This window comes from Carcharodon carcharias, chromosome 8 (assembly GCF_017639515.1).
Source record: "Carcharodon carcharias isolate sCarCar2 chromosome 8, sCarCar2.pri, whole genome shotgun sequence".
Taxonomy (NCBI): Eukaryota; Metazoa; Chordata; class Chondrichthyes; order Lamniformes; family Lamnidae; genus Carcharodon; species Carcharodon carcharias.
In genome coordinates, this window is record NC_054474.1 from 96,091,649 (window position 1) to 96,111,812 (window position 20,164).

At 43.9% G+C, this 20,164-nt stretch overlaps 1 protein-coding gene across 1 annotated transcript in view; it reads right to left on the bottom strand.

Moving 5' to 3' along the window:
* The window catches only part of LOC121280711 (programmed cell death protein 4-like), a 31,451-nt gene extending 13,721 nt beyond the window's left edge, over nucleotides 1-17,730 (bottom strand). The window contains exons 1-3 of the mRNA XM_041192828.1: nucleotides 17,464-17,730; nucleotides 6,939-7,190; nucleotides 1,487-1,584 (exon numbers count right to left, since the gene is read on the bottom strand). Coding sequence (XP_041048762.1) covers nucleotides 1,487-1,584; nucleotides 6,939-7,190; nucleotides 17,464-17,491 — 378 coding nt within the window. The 5' untranslated portion in view covers nucleotides 17,492-17,730. The remainder of the gene's footprint in view (nucleotides 1-1,486; nucleotides 1,585-6,938; nucleotides 7,191-17,463) is intronic.
* Between the last annotated feature and the right edge of the window lie 2,434 nt (nucleotides 17,731-20,164).

Below are 20,164 nucleotides of genomic sequence, written 5' to 3' on the forward strand. Positions count from 1 at the left end.
CTCCCATCCTTACTCCACATCCGTTTATATGCTCACTCGACAAACCTATTGCGCTCAATCTTGAACATTTTAAGTGACTCTGAGTTCAGACTCGCAAGAGAGTTCCAGATTTCCACTACACTTTGTGAAAAAGTGCTTCCCAGTTTCAGCCCTGAATGGCCTAACTCTAATTTGAAGATTGGGGCTCCCTTGGTCTGTGCAAAGCTAGGCTCATGTAGATTGTTAAAAAGAATAAACTAATAAAAAGAAAAAATAACGTTTATAAAGCACTTTTCACAAACACTGGACATCTCAAAGCATTTTACAGCCAATTAAATACTTCTTACTGTTGTAATGTAGAAAACACAGCAGCCAACTTGTGCACAGCAAGCTCCCACAACAGCAATGCAACAACCTAGAAAATCTGTTTTTTCTGATGTTGATTTAGGAATAAATACCAGCCAGGACATCAGGGATAACTCCCCTGCTCTTCTTCGAAATAGTGCCATGGGAACTTTTACACCCAACCCAGCAAGCAGATGTGGCCTCAGTTTAACATCTTACCTGAAAGACGGCACCTCCAACAGTGCAGTGCTCCCTCAGTGCTGCACTGTAGTATCAGCCCTGGAGTGGGACTTGAACGCAGAAGTTTGTGACTCAGAGGCAAGAGTGCTACCCACTGAGCCACAGCTGACATCCGACATGAGCATTATATAATACTGGGTTAGAATTGCTAGGTGAAAATACACTATAAAGACAGGCATTCAGCTGAAAGCAACGGGCTTTTTGTGACAACAGTGTGAGAAGTAGGAATTTCTATTGCCAGTGTAGGTAGAGGAACTGCTTCCTTGACAATAAAGACTGGAAGAGATAAAGAACTCAAGTGCATACACAAGAAAGAATAACAGCAAATAAACTAAATGATAGCAACTGTGTGAGTAGGATACACACAGGGAGGTAGTGATGATATTATGGTACACATATTTGTCCTATAGAATGAAGGTAATGAGACAATAACAATCAGAAGCTCAAAATGGGACTCTTCAATCTAATCTTTCTGAGACGACTGTAAGCAGCAGAGACATTTTCTCCTGGAGTAAAAGAGCATTATTGGTACCTATAGACACTGCATGTAAGGACTTTATTATCTCATTGACTGAATTTAATAAAGCATCAACCAGACATTTTCAGTGTTTGCTTGTCGACAAACTTTTATCAAAGGTAATATCCCATTATATTCACTCAGATATGCAATAGGCAGATATGAAAATATCCTACAATACCTCCATGTAATGGCACCTGGAATGAATGGTAATAGCTTCCACAAGCCCCCTAAGGGAAAGAGGGTTATCTGACAGCACTTTTACATAAATCCAAAGTTCTGGAGTCTTTCACCAGGGAAAGTCTCTCGAACTATATCAAGTCATTTTAATATTTTAAACACAGAGACACAGACAGCACAGGTCACCCCTTGACTGTTTTAAATTTGAGAGCAAGCCAAGAATACCTGTTTATCGTCGTCATAGTTGGGATCACGGATGTCGGGCTGCTCCACATCATACACCTGAGCTGCAGCACCCCAGACGCCTTTGCCGCCAGCACCTCCTTCAACACACACACAACATCTGCATCAGATCAAACCTCACATTCACTGAAGTGAAACTGTGCAACCTTTCAGCAGACACCATGTGAATTACAATAGAATCAAAAGAATATACAACACAGAAGTAGGCCAAATGACTCAACCAGTCCATCTCACTGTTCATGTTCCACTCAAGCTTCCTCCCAGCCTTCCTCATCTTAATTACCCTTTATTTCTTCCTCCCTCAGATGTTTGTATTCTTGCTTTTTAGCAGAATATTTTTCCTGTTGATCCTGTTTTAAGCGCTTGCCATTGATGTTCTACACCACTGTTTGCTAATGTTGTTGTCCATTTCATTTTCCCAACTTCTATTCTCTGCCCCTTAAAATTGACTTTTCTCCAAATTATTAACCCAGTCTTTGTCATGCTTGTGTTCTTCTCAATTATCTTAATTTCATCTCATATTGTTTCCCAATTTTTCCTTCTCTTATTTGCTCCGGTTCATTCCCTATTAAGAGATCCAGCAACAAAATCTCCCTTGCTGGGTTTCTTTAACACTGGGTCAGAAAGGAGTCCTGTACACATTGTAGGAACTCCATTCCCTTATCTCATTTATCCGCCTCATCTGGCCAATTATATTAAGAGTAGTTGAAAAGCCAGCATGATTATTATTCTATGCTTCTACCCATTTCCCTAATTTGTCTGCATATTCCTTCTTCCATCTCCCTGCCACTATTAGGCAATTTGTAGATAGGAACATAGGAACAGGAGAAGGCCATTCAACCCGTCGAGCCTGCCCTGCCATTCAATACGATCATGGTTGATCAAACACTTCAATACCTTTTACCCACATATCCCCATAACACTTTACGTTATTGTTAATCAGAATTCTGTCAACCTCTACCTTAAACATACTCAATGACTGAGCTTCCACGGCCCTCTGGGGTTGAGAATTCCAAAGGTTCACAACCATCTGAGTAAAGAAATTTCTCCTCATCTCAGTCCTAAGCAGCTTCCCCCTTATTTTGAAATTGTGTCCCCTGGTTCCAAACTCCCCAACCAGGAGAAACACCGTGTCTATTCCTTTAAGTATTGTGTAGGTTTCAATGAGATCACCTCTCATTCTTCGAAACTCTAGAGAATACAGGCCCAGTTTCCCCAATCTCTCTTCATAAGACAGTCCCGCCATCCCCAGGACAAGTCTGATGAACCTTCACTGCACTCCCTCTATGGCAATAACATCCTGAGGTAAGGGGATCAAAACTGCACACAGTACTCCAGATGCGGTCTAACCAAGCTTCTATACAATTGATGCAAGACTTCACTACTCCAGTACTAAAATCCTCTTGCGATAAATGCTAACATTCCGTTAGCCTTCCTAATTGCCTGCTGCACCAGCATGTTAGCTTCAGTGACTTATGGACAAGGACACCCAGGTCCCTTTGTACAACTACACTTTCTAATCTCTTACCATTTAGGAAACACTCTGCAATTCTGTTCTTCTACCAGATTGGATTACTTCACATTTTTCCACATTATACACCATCTGCCATGTTCTTGCCCGCTCACTAAGTCTGTCCAAATCCTCCTATAGCCGCTTTACATCTTCCTCACATTCCCGCCTAGCTTCATATCATTTGCGAACTTGGAAATATTACATTTGGTCCCCACATCCAAATCATTGGTATATATTGTGAACAGCTGGGGCCCAAGTACTGATCCTTGCGGTGCCCCACTAATCACAGCCTGTCAATGCGAAAATGACCCATTTATTCCTACTCTCTGTTTTCTGCCTGTTAGCCAATTCTTAATCCATGCCTGTATATTGCCTCTTATTCTATGCGCTTTTAGTTTGCTAATCAACCTTCTGAAAATCCAAGTATACTATGTTCATCAATTCTCCTTTATCAATTTTGTTGGAGTATTTTGAGGATGTTACCAACAAGTTCGTCAAACATGATTTCCCATTCGTAAATCCATGCTGACTATGCCCAATTAGATAATGTTTATCCAAGTGTCTGTTTATCACATTCTTTATAAGGGATTCTAGCATTTTCTCTACTACTGATGTAAGACTAACAAGTCTGTAGTTCCCTGTTTTCTCTCTCCCTCCATTCTTAAATGGTAAGATGACATTTGTTACCTTCCAATCTTTAGAAACCATTCCAGAATCTACAGAACTTTGGAAACTGATCACCAATTCATCCATTATCTCTACAGCTACCTCTTTCAATACTCTGGGATGCAGAAAATCAGGTCCTGGGGGCTTATCAACTTTCAGTCCCATTGATTTCGCCAATACACCTTCTTACCTACACTAATTTCCATCAACTCCTCATTCTCCCTAGTCCCTTCTCTTAAATCTGGGAGATTTCCTGCATCTTCCTCAGTGAAAACAGACACAAAGTAATCATTTAGCTTCTGTGCCATTTCTCTATTCCCTATTAAGAATTCTCCTGACTCTGCCTGTAATAGACCCACATTTGTCTTAGCCAAACTCTTCCTTTTTACATACCTATAGAAGCTTTTACAGTCCGTTTTTATGTTTTTTGCCAGATTGCATTCATATTCTATTCTCCCTTTCTTTACCAGTTTCTTGGTTTTCCTTTGCTGTATTCTAAAAACCACCCAATCCTCAGGTTTACCAATACTTCTGGCAAGTTTAAAAGCTTTTTCTTTTAATCTTATACAATCCTTAACTTCCTTTGTCAGCCACGGTTGACTGACTTTTTTGGGGGTTTTTGCACCTTGAAGGCATGTATAGGTGCTATAAGCTATGTAATAGTTCTTTGAAAACTATCCATTGCCAATGTAGTCATAGCTTTTAATGTATTTTCCCAATCCACCTCAGCCAATTTGTCCCTCATGCCTTCATAATTTCCTTTATTCATCCACGAGTGTGATTGCTCCTTTATTGTCTTTTATCTTTATTAACTTGGATTCTAATTTTGTCTTAATGATGGTTGCATCACTTTTATACTGCTTGCAGAGATAGCAGGTGCATTAATTATAGTCTTCCAAAATTCATTATCCAGAAAGGATCCAGTTTATTAAAAAATAGCTAATGTAACACCTTTATTCAAGAAAGGAGACAGACAGAAAGCTAGAAACTAAAGGCCAGTTAGCCTAACATCTGTCATAGGGAAATTTCTCAAATCCATTATTAAGGAGGTTATAGCAGGATGCTTAGAAAATTATAATGTGATCAGGCAGAGTCAACATGGCTTTGTGAAAGGGAAACCATGTTTAACTAATTTATTAGAATTTTTGAGGAAGTAACAAACAACATGGATAAAGAGGAACCAGTAGATGTGGTGTACTTGGATTTCCAAAAAGGCATTTGATAAGGTGCCACATTAAAGACTACTACACAAAATAAGAGCTCATAGTGTAGGTGTAACACATTAGTATTAATAAAGGATTGGTTAGCTAACAGGAAGCTGACAGTAGGGCTAAATGGGTCTTTTTCGGGTTGGCAGGATGTAACAAGTGGAGTGCCACAGGGATCAGTACTGGGGTCTCAACTATTTACAATTTATACTAATCACTTGGATGAAGGGTGTGAATGTATGGTTTGATGGTGACACCAAGATAGGTAGGAAAGTAAACTGTCAAGAGGAGGTAGAGAGTCTGCAAACGGGACATAGACAGGTTAAGTGAGTGGGCAAAAATTTGGCAGATGGAACGTAATGTGGGAAAACGTGAAGTTATCCACTTTGGAAGAATAGGAAAGCAGTATACTGTTTAAATGGAAAAAGATTGCAGAATTCGGTGGTACAGAGGGAAATGGGTGTCCTGGTATAGGAATCAAAAAAAGTTAATATGCAGATACAGCAAGTGATTAGGAAAGCAAATAAAATGTTGCCATTTATTTCAAGAGGAACGGAACATAAAAGGAGGGAATTTTTACTGCAGCTGTACAGGGAATTGGTGAGACCACATCCGGAGTAGTGTGTACCGTTTTGGTCTCCTTATTTGAAAAAAAAAAATTGCATATGAAGCAGTGCAAAGAAGGTTGACTCAATTTATTCCTGGGATGAAGGGTTTATCTTATGAAGAAAGGTTGGACAGGTTGGTCCTATACCCACTGGAGTTTGGAAGAATGAGAGGTGATCTTATTGAAACATGAGATCCTAAGGGGACTTGATAGGGTAGCTACCAGGAGGATGTTCCCACTTGTGGAGGAGAGTAGAACTAGGGGACAAAGTTTTAAGAACAAGAGGTCCCCCTTTTAGGAGTGAGATGAGGAGATTTCTTTTCCTCTCAGAGGGTCGTTAGTCTATGGAATTCTCTTTCCCAGAAAGCAGTGGAGGCTGCATCATTGAATTTATTCAAGGCAGAGTTAGACAGATTTTTGATAGACAAGGGACTCAAGGGTTACAGGAGGCAGAAAGGAAAGTGTAGCTGAGACCACAAACAGATCAGCCATGATCTTATTGAATGACAGAGCAGACCCAAAGCGCTGAATGGCCTACTCACGGCCTAAGTGCTATGTTCCTATGATATCATCTCTACTTAGTACAGCTACTCCAGCTCTCCCTTTTTTTCCCCCAAAATATATTATACCCTGTAATGTTTAATTCCAGTCCTGATTTTTCTATAGCCATGTCTCAGTAACTATTAGCATAGCTGGTTCCTCAATGTACTATTGCCTTCAGCTCTCCTGTATTATTACAGATACTGTGTGTGTAACTTTGCAGACAGTTTAACTGCATTTTTAATAGCAGTTCCTCTTGATGTATTTTTAATCATCTTGTAAAACTATTGATCTATAACTCTATTTATTCCCTGGCTATTTACGTCCTCTATTAGCATAGTATGCACTTTCCTGTTTCATTTATATTTCGACTGGTTTCATTTCATGCGCACAGTGAAGCATCGGGGGTGGGGGGAAGCTCCCCCTGGTGGTTTGCTGAGCAAACACACCTGAATTTTAACAGTTTATGCCAAAATGCTCCTGGCACAGGAGTGACTCCTTGATTTAACCATTGCTCCATTTGCACTGCTCCTTCCTGTGCCTTCACAACATAATATGTTGGCACATGGCATTTATCAACCCCTTTAAGGCACCCCTTAAAGGTCACTTCTACCTCTGAATTCACCTCCCATCGTCTCTTAAGGAGCCAGGCAGATTACTTGGTGAGGCAGTCCAAGTGTAATGATGATCCAGTACAAAACCTTTAAAAAAGCCTCAGTTGGAGTATTGTGTATTGTCTTGAGCTCCATACTATAATGAGGACACTGAAGCATTAGAGAGAATACAACTCAGACTGTGTGGTAATAAGGAAATAGAAATACGAAGACAGGCTTACAATTTGCCCTCGAGCTTCAACATCCACCCCCTTCACCCAACCCGACCTGAACTCCTGCAATTCACCTTTCTTCGGAAGCCCCCGGCCTTTCCCAGATCGCGATTTCTTGTCTCCCATTTTGCCTTTAGTGCCAGAAGCCTCCGCATTGTCAGAGAAGGACTCACGGCCAGACTCAGAGTCATGCGACGAATTCTTCCTCAACTTCCTCTTGGCCTTAGCACTAAGACGTGCTTCTTGCAATTCCCCCTCCCGTGATACTCGGCTCCCATCTTGCTCTGCTTCATTTCCATCTTCAGTCAGAGGACAGGTGTCAGCCGCTGCAAAAAATGACAACAATTACTTGCATTTACATACAAACATATGAAGTAGGCCATTCGGCCCCTCAAGCCTTCTTTGCTATTCAATAAGACCGTGGCTGATCTGTTTGAGTTTTAAGTTCGATATTCCCATCTACCCCTGATAACCTTAGATTTTTGTTAGGTAAGGGAATCAATCTACCTCCACCTTAAAAATATTCAATGAAAAATATTCAATTAATATAGCACCTTTGACATAGCAAAAGATCCCAACATGTTTCACAGGAATGTTATTAAATAAAAGTTGACACTGAGCCAAAGGAGAAGGTATTACTAGAGGTGACCACACATTGGTCTAAGAGATAGGTTTGAAGAAGCACCTTAAAAAGGAACTGTTATTTTTATTTCAGCACCTTTCACAATTCCAATGTATCCCAACTCACTGTACAGTCAATGAAGCACTTCCAAAGTGTAGTCACTGTTATAATCTTGGGAAATGTGGCAGCCAATTTGCACATGGCAAGCTCCCACAAATAGTAATGCGATAATGACCAGATAACCTCTTTCTGTGATGTTGGTTGAGGCATAAATATTGACCAGGTCATTGGGGATAACTTCCCTGCCTTCTTCACAATGTTGCCAATGGAATCTTTTGCATCACAGGAAGGGAAGCTCAGATTAACTTCTCATCTGAAAGACAGCAGCTTCCAAGAATGCAGTGCTCCCTCAGTGCTGCACTGGAGTGTCAGGATAGGTTTTGGTGCTGAAGCCCCTGGAGTGAGATTTGAACCCACTGAGTCAAGGCTCAAGATTCTGAGCCAAAGGATTAATGCTCCTGACCAACAGGCAATACTGGCAGCTCGTCCCACTCCCACATCCTGTGACCTCGCTCCCCTGCAGTTGGTGCCAAGTTAGGGAATTTCCCAATGGCAGGATCTAAAGTTGACCTCACTGTTATTACAAATCAGCTGGAGCTTCCTCTGCCTGTTGCAGGTACAGCACTGAGGGATTCCATTCGACTCTTTTAAAGAGGTATTCATTTAGTCTTACTCCCTTCAGCCAGCACAAAAAAATAAGAACCTAATATAAAAAATATAGGAGCTGGCGTACAGCCATTCAGCCCATTGAACCTACTCAGCCATTCAGCACAATCATAGTCAATCTTCAACCTCAACTCTACCTTCCTCTATCATCTCCATATTTGTTTTTTTATTGTTCATTCATGGGATGTGGGCTTCACTGGCTGGGACAGCATTTATTGCCCATCCCTATTTGCCCTTGAGTTGGTGGTGGTGAGCTGCCTTCTTGAACTGCTACAGTCCATGTGGTGTAGGTACACCCACAGTGCTGTTAGGGAGAGAGTTCCAGGATTTTGACCCAGTGACAGTGAAGGAACTGTGATGTATTTCCAAGTCAGGATGGTGAGTGACTTGGAAGGGAACATCCAGGTGATGATGTTCCCATCTATCTGCTGCCCTTATTCTTCTGGATGGTAGTGGTCGTGGGTTTGGAAGGTGCTGTCTAAGGAACCTTGGTGAATTCCTGCAGTGCATCTTGTAGACAGTACACACCGCTGCTACTGTGCGTTGGTGGTGGAGGGAGTGAATGTTTGTGCATGTAGCACCAATCAAGCGGGCTGCTTTGTCCTGTATGGTGTCAATCTTCTTCAATGTTGTAGGAGCTGCAGTCATCCAGACAAGTGGGGAGTATTCCATCACATTCCTGGCTTGTGCCTTGTAGATGGTGGACTGGCTCTGGGGAGTCAGGAGGTGAGTTACTCGTCACACGATTCCTAGCCTCTGACCTGCTCTTGTAGTCACAGTATTTATATGGCTAGTCTAGTTCAGTTTCTGTTCAATGGTAACCCCCCAGGATGTTGATAGTGGAGGGATTCAGTGATGGTAATGCCATTGAACATCATAGGGCGACGGTTCGAATCTCTCTTTTTGGAGATGGTCATTGCCTGGTACTTGTGTGGCGCGAATGTTACTTGCCACTTATCAGCCCAAGCCTGAATATTGTCCAGGTCTTGCTGCATTTGGACATGGACTGATTCAGTATCTGAGGAGTCACGAATGGTGCTGAACATTGTGCAATCATCAGCAAACATCCCCACGTCTGACCTTATGTTGGAAGGAAAGTCATTAATAAAGCAGCTTAAGATTGTGGGGCCTAGGACACCATCCTGAGGAACTCCTGCAGTGATGTCCTGGAGCTGAGATGACTGACCTCCAACAACCACAACCATCTTCCTTTGTGCTAGGTATGACTCCAACCAACGGAGAGTTTTCCCCAATTCCCATTGCCCCCAGTTTTGCTAGGGCACCTTGATGCCACACTCGGTCAAATGCTGCTTTGATGTCACCTCACCTCGGGAGTTCAGCTCTTTTGCCATGTTTGAACCAAGGCTGTAATGAGGTCAGGAGCTGAGTGGCCTTGGCAGAACCCATACTGGGCATCAGTGAGCAAGTTATTGCAAGTGCCACTTGCTAGCACTGTTGATGACCCCTTCCATTACTGATGATGGAGAGTAGACTGATGAGGTGGTAATTGGCCAGGTTGGATTTGTCCTACTTTGTGTACAGGACATACCTGGGCAATTTTCCACATAGCCGGGTAGGTGCCAGTATTGTAGCTGTACTGGAGCAGCTTGGCTTGGGGTGCGGCAAGTTCTGGAGCACAAGTCTTCATTACTATTGTCGGAATATTGTCAGGGCCCATAGCCTTTGCAGTATCCAGTGCCTTCAGCTGTTTCTTGATATCACGTGGAGTGAATTGAATTGGCTGAAGACTGGCGTCTGTGATGCTAGGGACCTCCGGAGGAGGCTGAGATGGATCATCCACTCGGCCCTTCTAGCTGAAGATTGTTGCGAATGCTGCAGCCTTATCTTTTGCACTGCTGTGCTGGGCTCCTCCAATAATGAGGATGGGGCTATTTGTGGAGCCTCCTCCTCCAGTCAGTTGCTTAACTGTCCACCACCATTCACGACTGGATGTGGCAGGACTGCAGAGCATAGACCTGATCCGTTGATTGTGGGATCACTTAGCTCTATCACTTGCTGCTTATGCTGTTTGGCATGCAAATAGTCCTTTTTTATAGCTTCACCAGGTTGACACCTCATTTTCAGGTTTGCCTGGTGCTGCTCCTGGCATGCCCTCCTGCACTCTTCATTGAACCAGGGTTGATCGCCTGGCTTGATGATAATGGTAGAGTGGAGGATATGCCAGGCCATGAGGTTACAGATTGTGTTTGAATACAATTCTGCTGCTGCTGATGGCCCACAGCACCTCATGGATGCCCAGTTTTGAGTTACTAGATCTGTTCAAAATCTATCCCATTTAGCATGGTGGAAGTGCCACACAACACGATGGAGGGCATCCTCAATGTGAAGGCAGGACTTCGTTTCCACAATGACTGTGCTGTGGTCATTCCTACCGATACTGTCATGGACAGATGCATCTGCAGCAGGCAGGTTGGTGAGGATGAGGTCAAGTATGTTTTTCCCTCTTGTTGGTTCCCTCACCACCAATGTCATTTAAGACTCAGCCAGCTCTGTCAGTAGTGGTGCTACCGATTCACTCTTGGTGATGGACATTGAAGTCCCCCACCTAGGGTACATTCTGTGCCCTTGCCACCCTCAGTGCTTCCTCCAAATGATGTTCAACATGGAGGAGCACTGATTCATCAGTTGAGGGAGTGCGGTATGTGGTAATCAGCAGGCGGTTTCCTTACCCATGTTTGACCTGATGCCATGAGACTTCATGGGGTCCGGAGTCAACGTTGAGGACTCCCAGGGCAACTCCCTCCCGACTGTATACCACTGTGCCGCCACCTCTGCTGGGTCTGTCCTGCCGGTGGGACAGGACATACCCAGGGATGGTGGTGGTGGTGTGTGGGACATTATCTGTAAGATATGATTCCGTCAGGATGATGATATCAGGCTTTGCTTGACTAGTCTGTGAGACAGCGCTCCCACTTTTGGTACAAGCCCCCAGATGTTAGTAAGAAGGACTTTGCAGGGTCGACAGGGTTATTACCGTGGTTGGTTCCAGTGTCTAGGTCGATGCCGGATGGTCCATCCAGTTTCATTCCTTTTTTGTGACTTTGTCGCGGTTTGTTACAACTGAATGTCATGCTAGGCCATTTCAGAGGGCAGTTAAGAGTCAACCACATTGCTGTGGGTCTGGAGTCACATGTAGGCCAGACCAGGTAAAAATGACATATGTCCTTCCCTGAAGGACATTAGTGAACCAGATACAACGATCGACAATGGTTTCATGGTCATCATTGGACTTTTAATTCCAGATTTTTATTAAATTCAAATTCCACCATCTGCTGTGCCGGGATTCAAATCCAGGTCCCCAGGTAATTACCCTGGGTCTCTGGATTACTAAGGTAAAAGCAAAAAACTGCAGATGTTGGAAATCCAAAACAAAAATAAAAATACCTGGAAAAACTCAGCAGGTCTGACAGCATCTGCGGAGAGGAACACAGTTAACGTTACAAGTCCGTTTGACTCTTCAACAGAACTAAGGAAAAATAGAAAATATTTCACCTCTTTTCTATTTTTCCTTAGTTCTGTTGAAGAGTCATATGGACTCAAAACGGTTAACTGTGTTCCTCTCCGCAGATGCTGTCAGACCTGCTGAGTTTTTCCAGGTATTTTTATTTTTGTCTCTGGATTACGAGTCCAGAGACAATACCACTATGCCTTTGCACCCGCCCCTGTCTCTTAATCCCCTTAGATTTTGAAATACTATTGATCTCTGTTAAGAATATAATTAATGACTAAGCATGCACAGCTTTCTGGGGTATTCCACAGGTCCACATCCCTCTGAACAAAGGAATTCTTCATCTCAGACCTAAATGGTTGACCCCTTGTTCTGTTTTAATGAGCCTCAGTTGTGGACTCTACAGCCAGGGGAAACAAACTCTCAGCATCTACTCTATGAAACTCTAAGAATTTTATATGTATAAGTGGTTCCTGTTCCCCTCCTACACTGGTTCTTGGACTTTAGGATTTTATAGAGAACAAAATTGCACAAACACAGGGTTCAGCTCAACTACAAACTTGCTGCTTATTAGAAATAAATGTCCTAACACCCTAACATGAAACTCTAAACCGGTTTAAATGACAACACCTCAATTGGTTTGCCTGATTTAAATCCTTCCATAATTCAACCTCAGCTCCCAACCAAAACACACAAAGTCACCACAACTTATTAGGAAAAACCTTTATTGGAAAAACCACAGGCAAAACCCCACATTTCTGCTCCATCTGTACTTAGTTCAACTCAAATGACTCAAACCCCCTAGATTTGGTCGTTACTCTAATCTGTCAGCCCCAATACCCCTCGGATTTGGCTGATAACTTAATCCTCCACATGGTTGGTCCTTCCAGTGAGAACATATAGCGAGCCTAGTTGACCCTTCCTGACCCTCCTTCTTGACTGCAATGCCAAACCCTTCACTCTTGCCCTTTTTATGATCATCTTTATCAAAATATCATGAACACATTTCCTGAGGCCAACCTGCTGGATGGTTAGTGCTTAGCACCTTCTTTGATCCTTCAACTCTGTCCCAGACACACCTGCTCAGTGCTGATGTTGTTTCCACAACTGAAAACAATGAATCCCACCAAGGTGAGGTATCCTTGGCTCCAAAGCTGATCTTTATGTGAAGGGTTTCTCTTCTTCTGTGACAGGAGTGAATGGATGTTGTCTGGGGTCATTTGGTTGTGACAATGGTCTCCTTCATTTCTTAATTAGATTACATGATGGCGGTTATCTTGTGGTCACTGCCATGATGTCGTCTTAAATTCCAATCCTTTTAATAGTATCAGTTCTGTTGTGATGTTAGAATGTCTGAGATTAACCCCCGCCCCACAATGTAACCTGCCTTGGTGCATTTTGTTTTGAAGCTGGGCTTCCATTCACAGTGCTTGTGTCTGTGGGGGTTTTGGCGTTCTTCCATCACATTTTATATAGGCCAGCTGCAGAGGGTTCTGATCCCACATGTGTTTCAATAAGATTATCTTTTATTCTTCCAAACTCCAGGGAATATAGGCCTAGTCTATTCAATGTTTACAGTTTTGGCCTCCTTAAGGAAGGATATATTTGCCTTAAAAAGGAATGTAATGAAAGTTAAGTAAATTTTTCCTAGAAGGCTTTGTCTTATGAGGAGATATTTTTTCCATCACCAATCAGTTCCAGGGCATCACTGCAGGAGTTCCTCAGGGTCGTGTCCAAGGTCCAACCATCTTCAGCTGCTTCATCAATGACCTTCCTTCCATCATAAGGCCAGAAGTGGGTATGTTCGATGAAGATTGCACAATGTTCAGCATCATTTACGACTCCTCACGTACTGAAGCAATCCATGTCCAAATGCAGCAAGACCTGGACAATATCCAGGCTTGGCCTGACAAGTGGCAAATAACATACACATCACAAAAGTGCCAGGCAATGACCAACTCCAACAAGAGAACACCTAACCATCGCCCCTTGACAGTCAATGGCATTACCATCACCAAAGCTCCAATTCTCAACATCCTGAGGGTTACCATTGACCAGAAACTGAACGGACCTAGCCAAATAAATACTGTGGCTATAAGAGTAGAACAGAGGCTAGGAATCCTGTGGTGAGTAATTCACCTCCTGACTCCCCAGAGCCATTTACCAGGCACCAGTCATGAGTGCGATGGAATACTCTCCACTTGCCTGGATGTACAGCTCCAAAAACACGAGTAGCTTGACACCGTCCAGGACAAAGCAGCCCGCTTGATTGGCATCCCTTCCACAAACATTTACTCCCTCGACCACTGATGCACAGTGGCAGCAATGTCTACCATCTACAAGATGCACTGAATCTATCTGGATTGTTAGCTCATGTTCCTGGGATTCACATAAGTTCAAAAAAATGTTCAACATACATTTTATCCTTATGTGTGTCAACACAAATTTCTGTTTGTTTTATAGAGAGCATACAGAAGGATTAAAACATGGTTCAGGAAGTAATTTGAGGAATCCTTTGAAAGCCACCAGCAAGGAAGGATTCAGAGGGAGAATCCTAAAGGGCAGGATAAAGTGACTAAAAGGACAGCCACCAACTTGAAGATGCAAAATCCACATTGCAGTCTGTGTAAGAGAGCTGCCGTTCTAGATTAACTTCCAGGACAGCTGCACATTCCCAGCCACTCCCCTTTCCTCCCCTCCCCTCCCGGCAGCCAACCCTCTCCTTCCACATCTCCACAAGAGCGACTGGCACACTTGTCACGGTGCGTGACCCTGACAGATTTGTCAAATCATTAGAACAAAACAGTCACTGAACTTCAAAGCAAATGTAATTTATGCAAAGTGTTTGAGAATGTTTCGATATGATAAGCTGCTATCCAAATAATGTTACAGACTGGGGAAGGGCCATATAGGGGGAGTGAACAATCGAACAGAGGCCCAACTGCTCCAGCTACTCAAACAAGCATCAGGGTTCCACACATCTGAGGAGGGTCCGTTTTGCTGCTCATTATCTGCTATATTGTCCACTTATTGTAAGGATGAAGCCAGCCTGTGCCTCAGTAGTAGCATTCTCAGCTCTGGGTCAGAAGGCTCAGGGTTCAAACCCCACTTCAGATAGTCCTGGCAGTGGGAATCGGAGCTCCAGCTGGGAATTCTGGATTCTGCTGCACAGCTCCTACTCCGCCCAACTCATCTTGTGGGACAGTGGAAACCCATAAAACCCTCTCCCGTCTGGGTTAAACTGTCCTTTTGACCAATAAGTAGATGGTTGTGGTCAGAGATGGAGGTTACATGTCACGGTCTATCACACTGTTAACCAGCCTCCAAATTTTTCCACAGTTCACCAAGGGCAGAGCGTGGAGGTACAAAAACAATAATATTAGGAGACAAGGCCTGTGTATTTGGAAAGGGAGTGGATTATAATGTCCAGTTTATCTCCACTTACTGTGATCTAATCCAACTCTATTCCCACAGAAACATTCAGACTGTTCTGTGGGTACAGGGTAGCTTTCAGCATGAAGAAAGGGGCTTGACAGCACAGACACAATGGGCCAAGTGGCTTCTTTCTTTGGTTCTATGATGTACGAAGCTTCCAAGCCCAGAGACTTGTGAATTGGACTTTTCAAGTTTAGGCCGACTCTCTCTTCACCACCACCACGCAGCCCTCTACCTCACTTCATGAGCCTTGTATTGATGTAGCACCTTTCACAAACTCAATGTCCCAGAGAGCTCAGCATCCAATGTCATCACCAGTCAGTACTTCTGCACTGACTGGTGATGCCAGAAAGAAATGGCCCTGTTCAAAGAGGAGGGGAGTTTTCCCCAATGTTCGGATCAGCATTCATCCCACAACCAACATCACTAAAGCAGATTACTTGGCCATTATCACAGTGCTGTTTGTGGGATCTTGCTGTGCACAAACTGGCTGTCACATTTTCGACATCACAACAATCACTACACTTCAAAAGTACTTCAATGGCTATGAATTGCTTTGTTCATGGCTGGTGCTTTATAAATGCAACAGTCTGAGATTAAGCCAGTCTGTTCGCAACCTTGATGACATGTGATCTGATGAGCTTCTGACCTCACATTCATGTCATCCCTAAGACTGCCTCGTTCCATCTCTGTAACATCGCCCAACTCTGCCCATCTCAGCTCATCGGCTGCCGAAACCCTCATTCATGCCTTTGTTAAGCTTTGTCTAGACTTGCCTATTCCAATGCATTCTTGCTGGTCTCCCACATTCTACCATCTGTAAATCTGAGGTCTTCCAAAGCTCCACTGCCTATGTCTGACTCAGGGGAATGGGACTTGCTCTATAGCCCCTGGGCTCGCTGACCTCCCAGTCAAGCAATGCCTTGTTTTGAAAATTCTCATCCTTGTTTTCAAATCCCTCCAATGGTATCGCCACTCCCTATCTCTGTAATCTCCTCCAAACCCAAACATCAGAGGAATCTGTACTGTTCCTGTGAAGCTCCTTGGGTTATTTAATTACTTTAACCGTGCTACATAAACATAAGGAGGTGGTGGGGCTAAAGGAGATTGCAGAGGTAAAAAGAGGGGAGCCATGCATGGATTTGAATACAGGAATGAGAATTTTAAAATCAAAGTACTGGTAGACTGGAAGCTAATGTTAGTCAGTGAGCACAGGGTGCTGGGTGAGTGGGACTTGGTGTGAGTTAGGGTTTGGGAGGGGCAGGTGGCAGAGTTTTGGGTGAGCTCAAGTTTATGGAGAGCACATTGATGCCAACAAGATGTGCTCACTATACACATTGGACAATTACTATGAATCCTACAATGTTCCTTCAGGGAACTGAAAGAGGAACTTTTATCAAAACTGCTAAATAAACTCTCAACATTGAGTAAATAAAATGTGATGCTCTGAAAGCGGGTGTGGCATTTGAACACAACCTCAGCATGTGAAATCTTCTCTTAGCGACTAGTTGAAAAAAAGGATGCAGGGGTTTGAAAGCTGCCTGTTCACAGATTAGCCACTGGTTTTCACAATTTCTTCAAATATCTTCATACCTAGTGCTTATAACACAGAAATATATTCTGCCCAAGAGATCTATACTGTCATTTATGCTCCTTGTGAGGCTTCTCACACCTTACTTCACCTCTCCCTACCTCTATTGTGTGACAGCTGACACCACTCAGGTGATTCAGTGTAATAGGTAAATTAACAAGGTACATTAACAAGGTCACTCATTATGCACCGTCTTCTGCCTGAAATAACCAGCGCTCACACATGACATGTCTCAAATTATTGAAATGGGGTGTCCCAAAACATCGACTTCTTGAAGGATTCTCTCATCTTGAGCTAAATGAATCAGTTTCACTTTTCCTTTCAAGTTTATTGGACTAAATATCACTTCTTAAAGTAACCATAGCCCACACATTGGCAGAACTGTTGAACATTGCTGACTTTACACAAGCTTAACATCTCAGATAAGAGAAACAGGGTCATTACAGGAACTTGATGAAACACACCAGCTACTGAAAGCCTGGCCCTCATGCCAACTTTCAAAATTACTTCAACACAACATACTGGAGGCGCAAGGTAGGTGCGCTGTTACTTCTAAAAAAAACAGAAGCCTTTCTATAGTTGCAAATACTGAGGCAGGGAGAAGGGAATACTACAAACCGAAGACCCCTTCAACTACCCAAACTGCTAACTCAACTAAAAAACCCCTTCCGCTCTGTAAATATATACCCCCTTCTCTTAAATCATTAAATGCACCGCCCACCCCCAAGTTTTCAATTCTGCAGTATTTCTCCTTACCCAAACCTTGCTTCCCCTTAGTCGCCATTGGCTCCTCCACTCTTTTTATTTCTCTCTCCTCAGAATTCGGGTTGCAAAACACACAACTACCAGCCACGATCAATCTGATGTTTGCTTTATTTCAATGAATAATTTGGCTTGGATATTTTCAGTTCGCGTTTTTGTCTTGACCCAGCGTTTTCCCCCCTTTTTCCTCAGCTTTCAAAATAAAAAAAACTTTCTCCAAAATATTTTCCTCCCCAATCGCAAACTTTTCTTCTCCACGTTTCGAATCACATGACCGCCCAAGTACCAATCCCAATTAGCTCACTGGGAGGCGTGGGGGCGGAGGGTGCTGAATATTTTTAAATCATGTTTGCTTGCTGATAAAAAGGCATGGATTGCCTTTCGAAACCAGGCTAAGGACGTGAGCAAAACCGTCTGTCTTTGCAGGAGTTAACAGTGAAATTAACATGACATTTGCAGATAACCCAGGAGTGCCCCAGGGTTGGGCAGTCAGTTTACTGCATTTATCATTAATGCACCTGGCTGTCATCAAACTGGAGAAAGGAAAGTGACATAGAATTGTTGCTGGTCTGGCCTATTCCTCACTCCTGCGTGGTGGCGATCACCCCAACCATCTTCCAGCTTTGTCTGGAGGTCGAAAATGGATCATGTTTGTAGCGATGCGATGTACAAGCCTCTAGATAAAGGGGGGAAAAACGTGCCCAACATCGCCCTCATCCTGATAGCCATCTTTGTGTGCAACTGCATCAAGTTGTGCCTAGACCCTCGGTATGAAACACCAAATGTCACTACGCACTGAGGTTCTACCTGTCCCAGGTGTTGCGAAGGATGGGTCTGGCCATGCTGCTGCGGAATGCTCCAAGTTGTTGGACCGTGCCATACTACCTGTCCCTCGTGGGAAAATTTATGCAGAGAAACACCTTGACCACAAGTCCATCAGGCAGTGGTCAATACGTAACATCCTAGAGGCCCTGAGGGAAAAGGAGCTTGTAGATCTTGTCGGATGGTTTCCCGAGCAGACTGTCAAAGTCATTTGGCAGAATGCCTCATCGCCAGAACTTTCCAACAAGCACCAAGATGTAGCTTGGCTGGGTGGTGAGAAAGGCCCTCCCTGTCAGATCCTTCTTACATGCCAGGAGTCTCAACCCCTCTGCACGTTGCCCTCGAGGTGGCTGTGGTGGGGAAGAGACCGTTGTTCACCTCCCTGTGGATTGTGCCTTTGCAAAGAAGGTCTGGAGAGAAATGCAGTGGTTTTTGTCGAGGTTCATCCCGAGCAGCACGGTGACCCAGGACTCTGCTCTACGGGCTGTTCCCAGGGACACACACCGAGACAAATATCAACTGCAGCTGGAGGATCATCAACTCGGTGAAAGACGCTCTTTGGCCTGCTCAAAACTTGTTGGTCTTCCAGTGCAAAGAGTTGTCCCCGACTGAGTGTTGCAGACTGGCACGTTCCAAGGTCCAGGACAACGTGCTGATGGATGCACTAAAGCTTGGGGCAGCAGCTGCAAAGGCCCAATGGAGAAAGGTTGCTGTCTAAGACCTTTCTGCCATAGTGCACTGAGGGGCTGGGAATTGTATAGACCCCTCGGGCTGTATGACTCACAATGAATGTACGTAGTGAATATTAAATGTATTATAATTGTATTGTGCAACATGCTGTATGTCGATAACACCAATACCATGTCTGACTGTCTGTAAGGACCATATTGAAATGACTGTAATATTCATTGATTGTATTGAAGCACCTCGTGATCCATGTGTAAAAGTTGAATCTGATTGCACTTTTTGTGAGGGCCATTTGGAAATGTTTTGTAATGTTCTTTCAAATATTTTATGAATAAAGTATATTTTTGCAAAAAAAATTAACATAGAATTGTACAAGCCATTAGTTCCACATGAGTCCCTTCCCCCTTAATTCATCTCAGCCTATCAGCATATTCTTCTATTACCTTCTCCCTCATGTATGTGCCAAGCCTCACCTTAAATGAACCTATACTATTCACCTCAACTATTCCTTGTGCGACTGAGTTATCCATTCTGAAGTCAGGGTGACCCACTGTCCCGGATATTACCAGATTTGAGGCATTTGTCCCATGTCCCAGGATTTTTGCTACCAGGATGCCTTTGTTTTCCTGTGTTTTTCATCCACGATTTACATGCGCTTGCAAATGTGCCATGCTGTCTTCTCCCAGTGCCCTGATCTCACAGGTTCACCAACACGCTCATCCCCCGCTCTCACAGGTTCACTACACCCCCATCCCCCACTCTCACAGGTTCACCAACACCCTCATCCCCCGCTCTCACAGGTTCACTACACCCCCATCCCCCGCTCTCACAGGTTCACTAACATCATCTCCCACTCTCGCAGGTTCACCAACACCACCAATCCCCGTTCTCACAAGTTCACCAATATCCCCGTCCCCTGCTCTCACAGGTTCACCAACACCCCCAACCCCCATTCTCATAAGTTCACCAACACCCCCGTCTCCCACCCTCACAGGTTCACCAACACCATCCCCTGCTCTCACAGGTTCACCAATTGCCCCATCCCCAGCTCTCACAGATTCACCAACAGCCCCATCCCCCGCTCTCACAGGTTCACCAACAGCCCCATCGCCCGCTCTCACAGGTTCACCAACAGCCCCATCCCCCACTCTCACAGGTTCATCAACACCCCAATCCCCCATTCTCA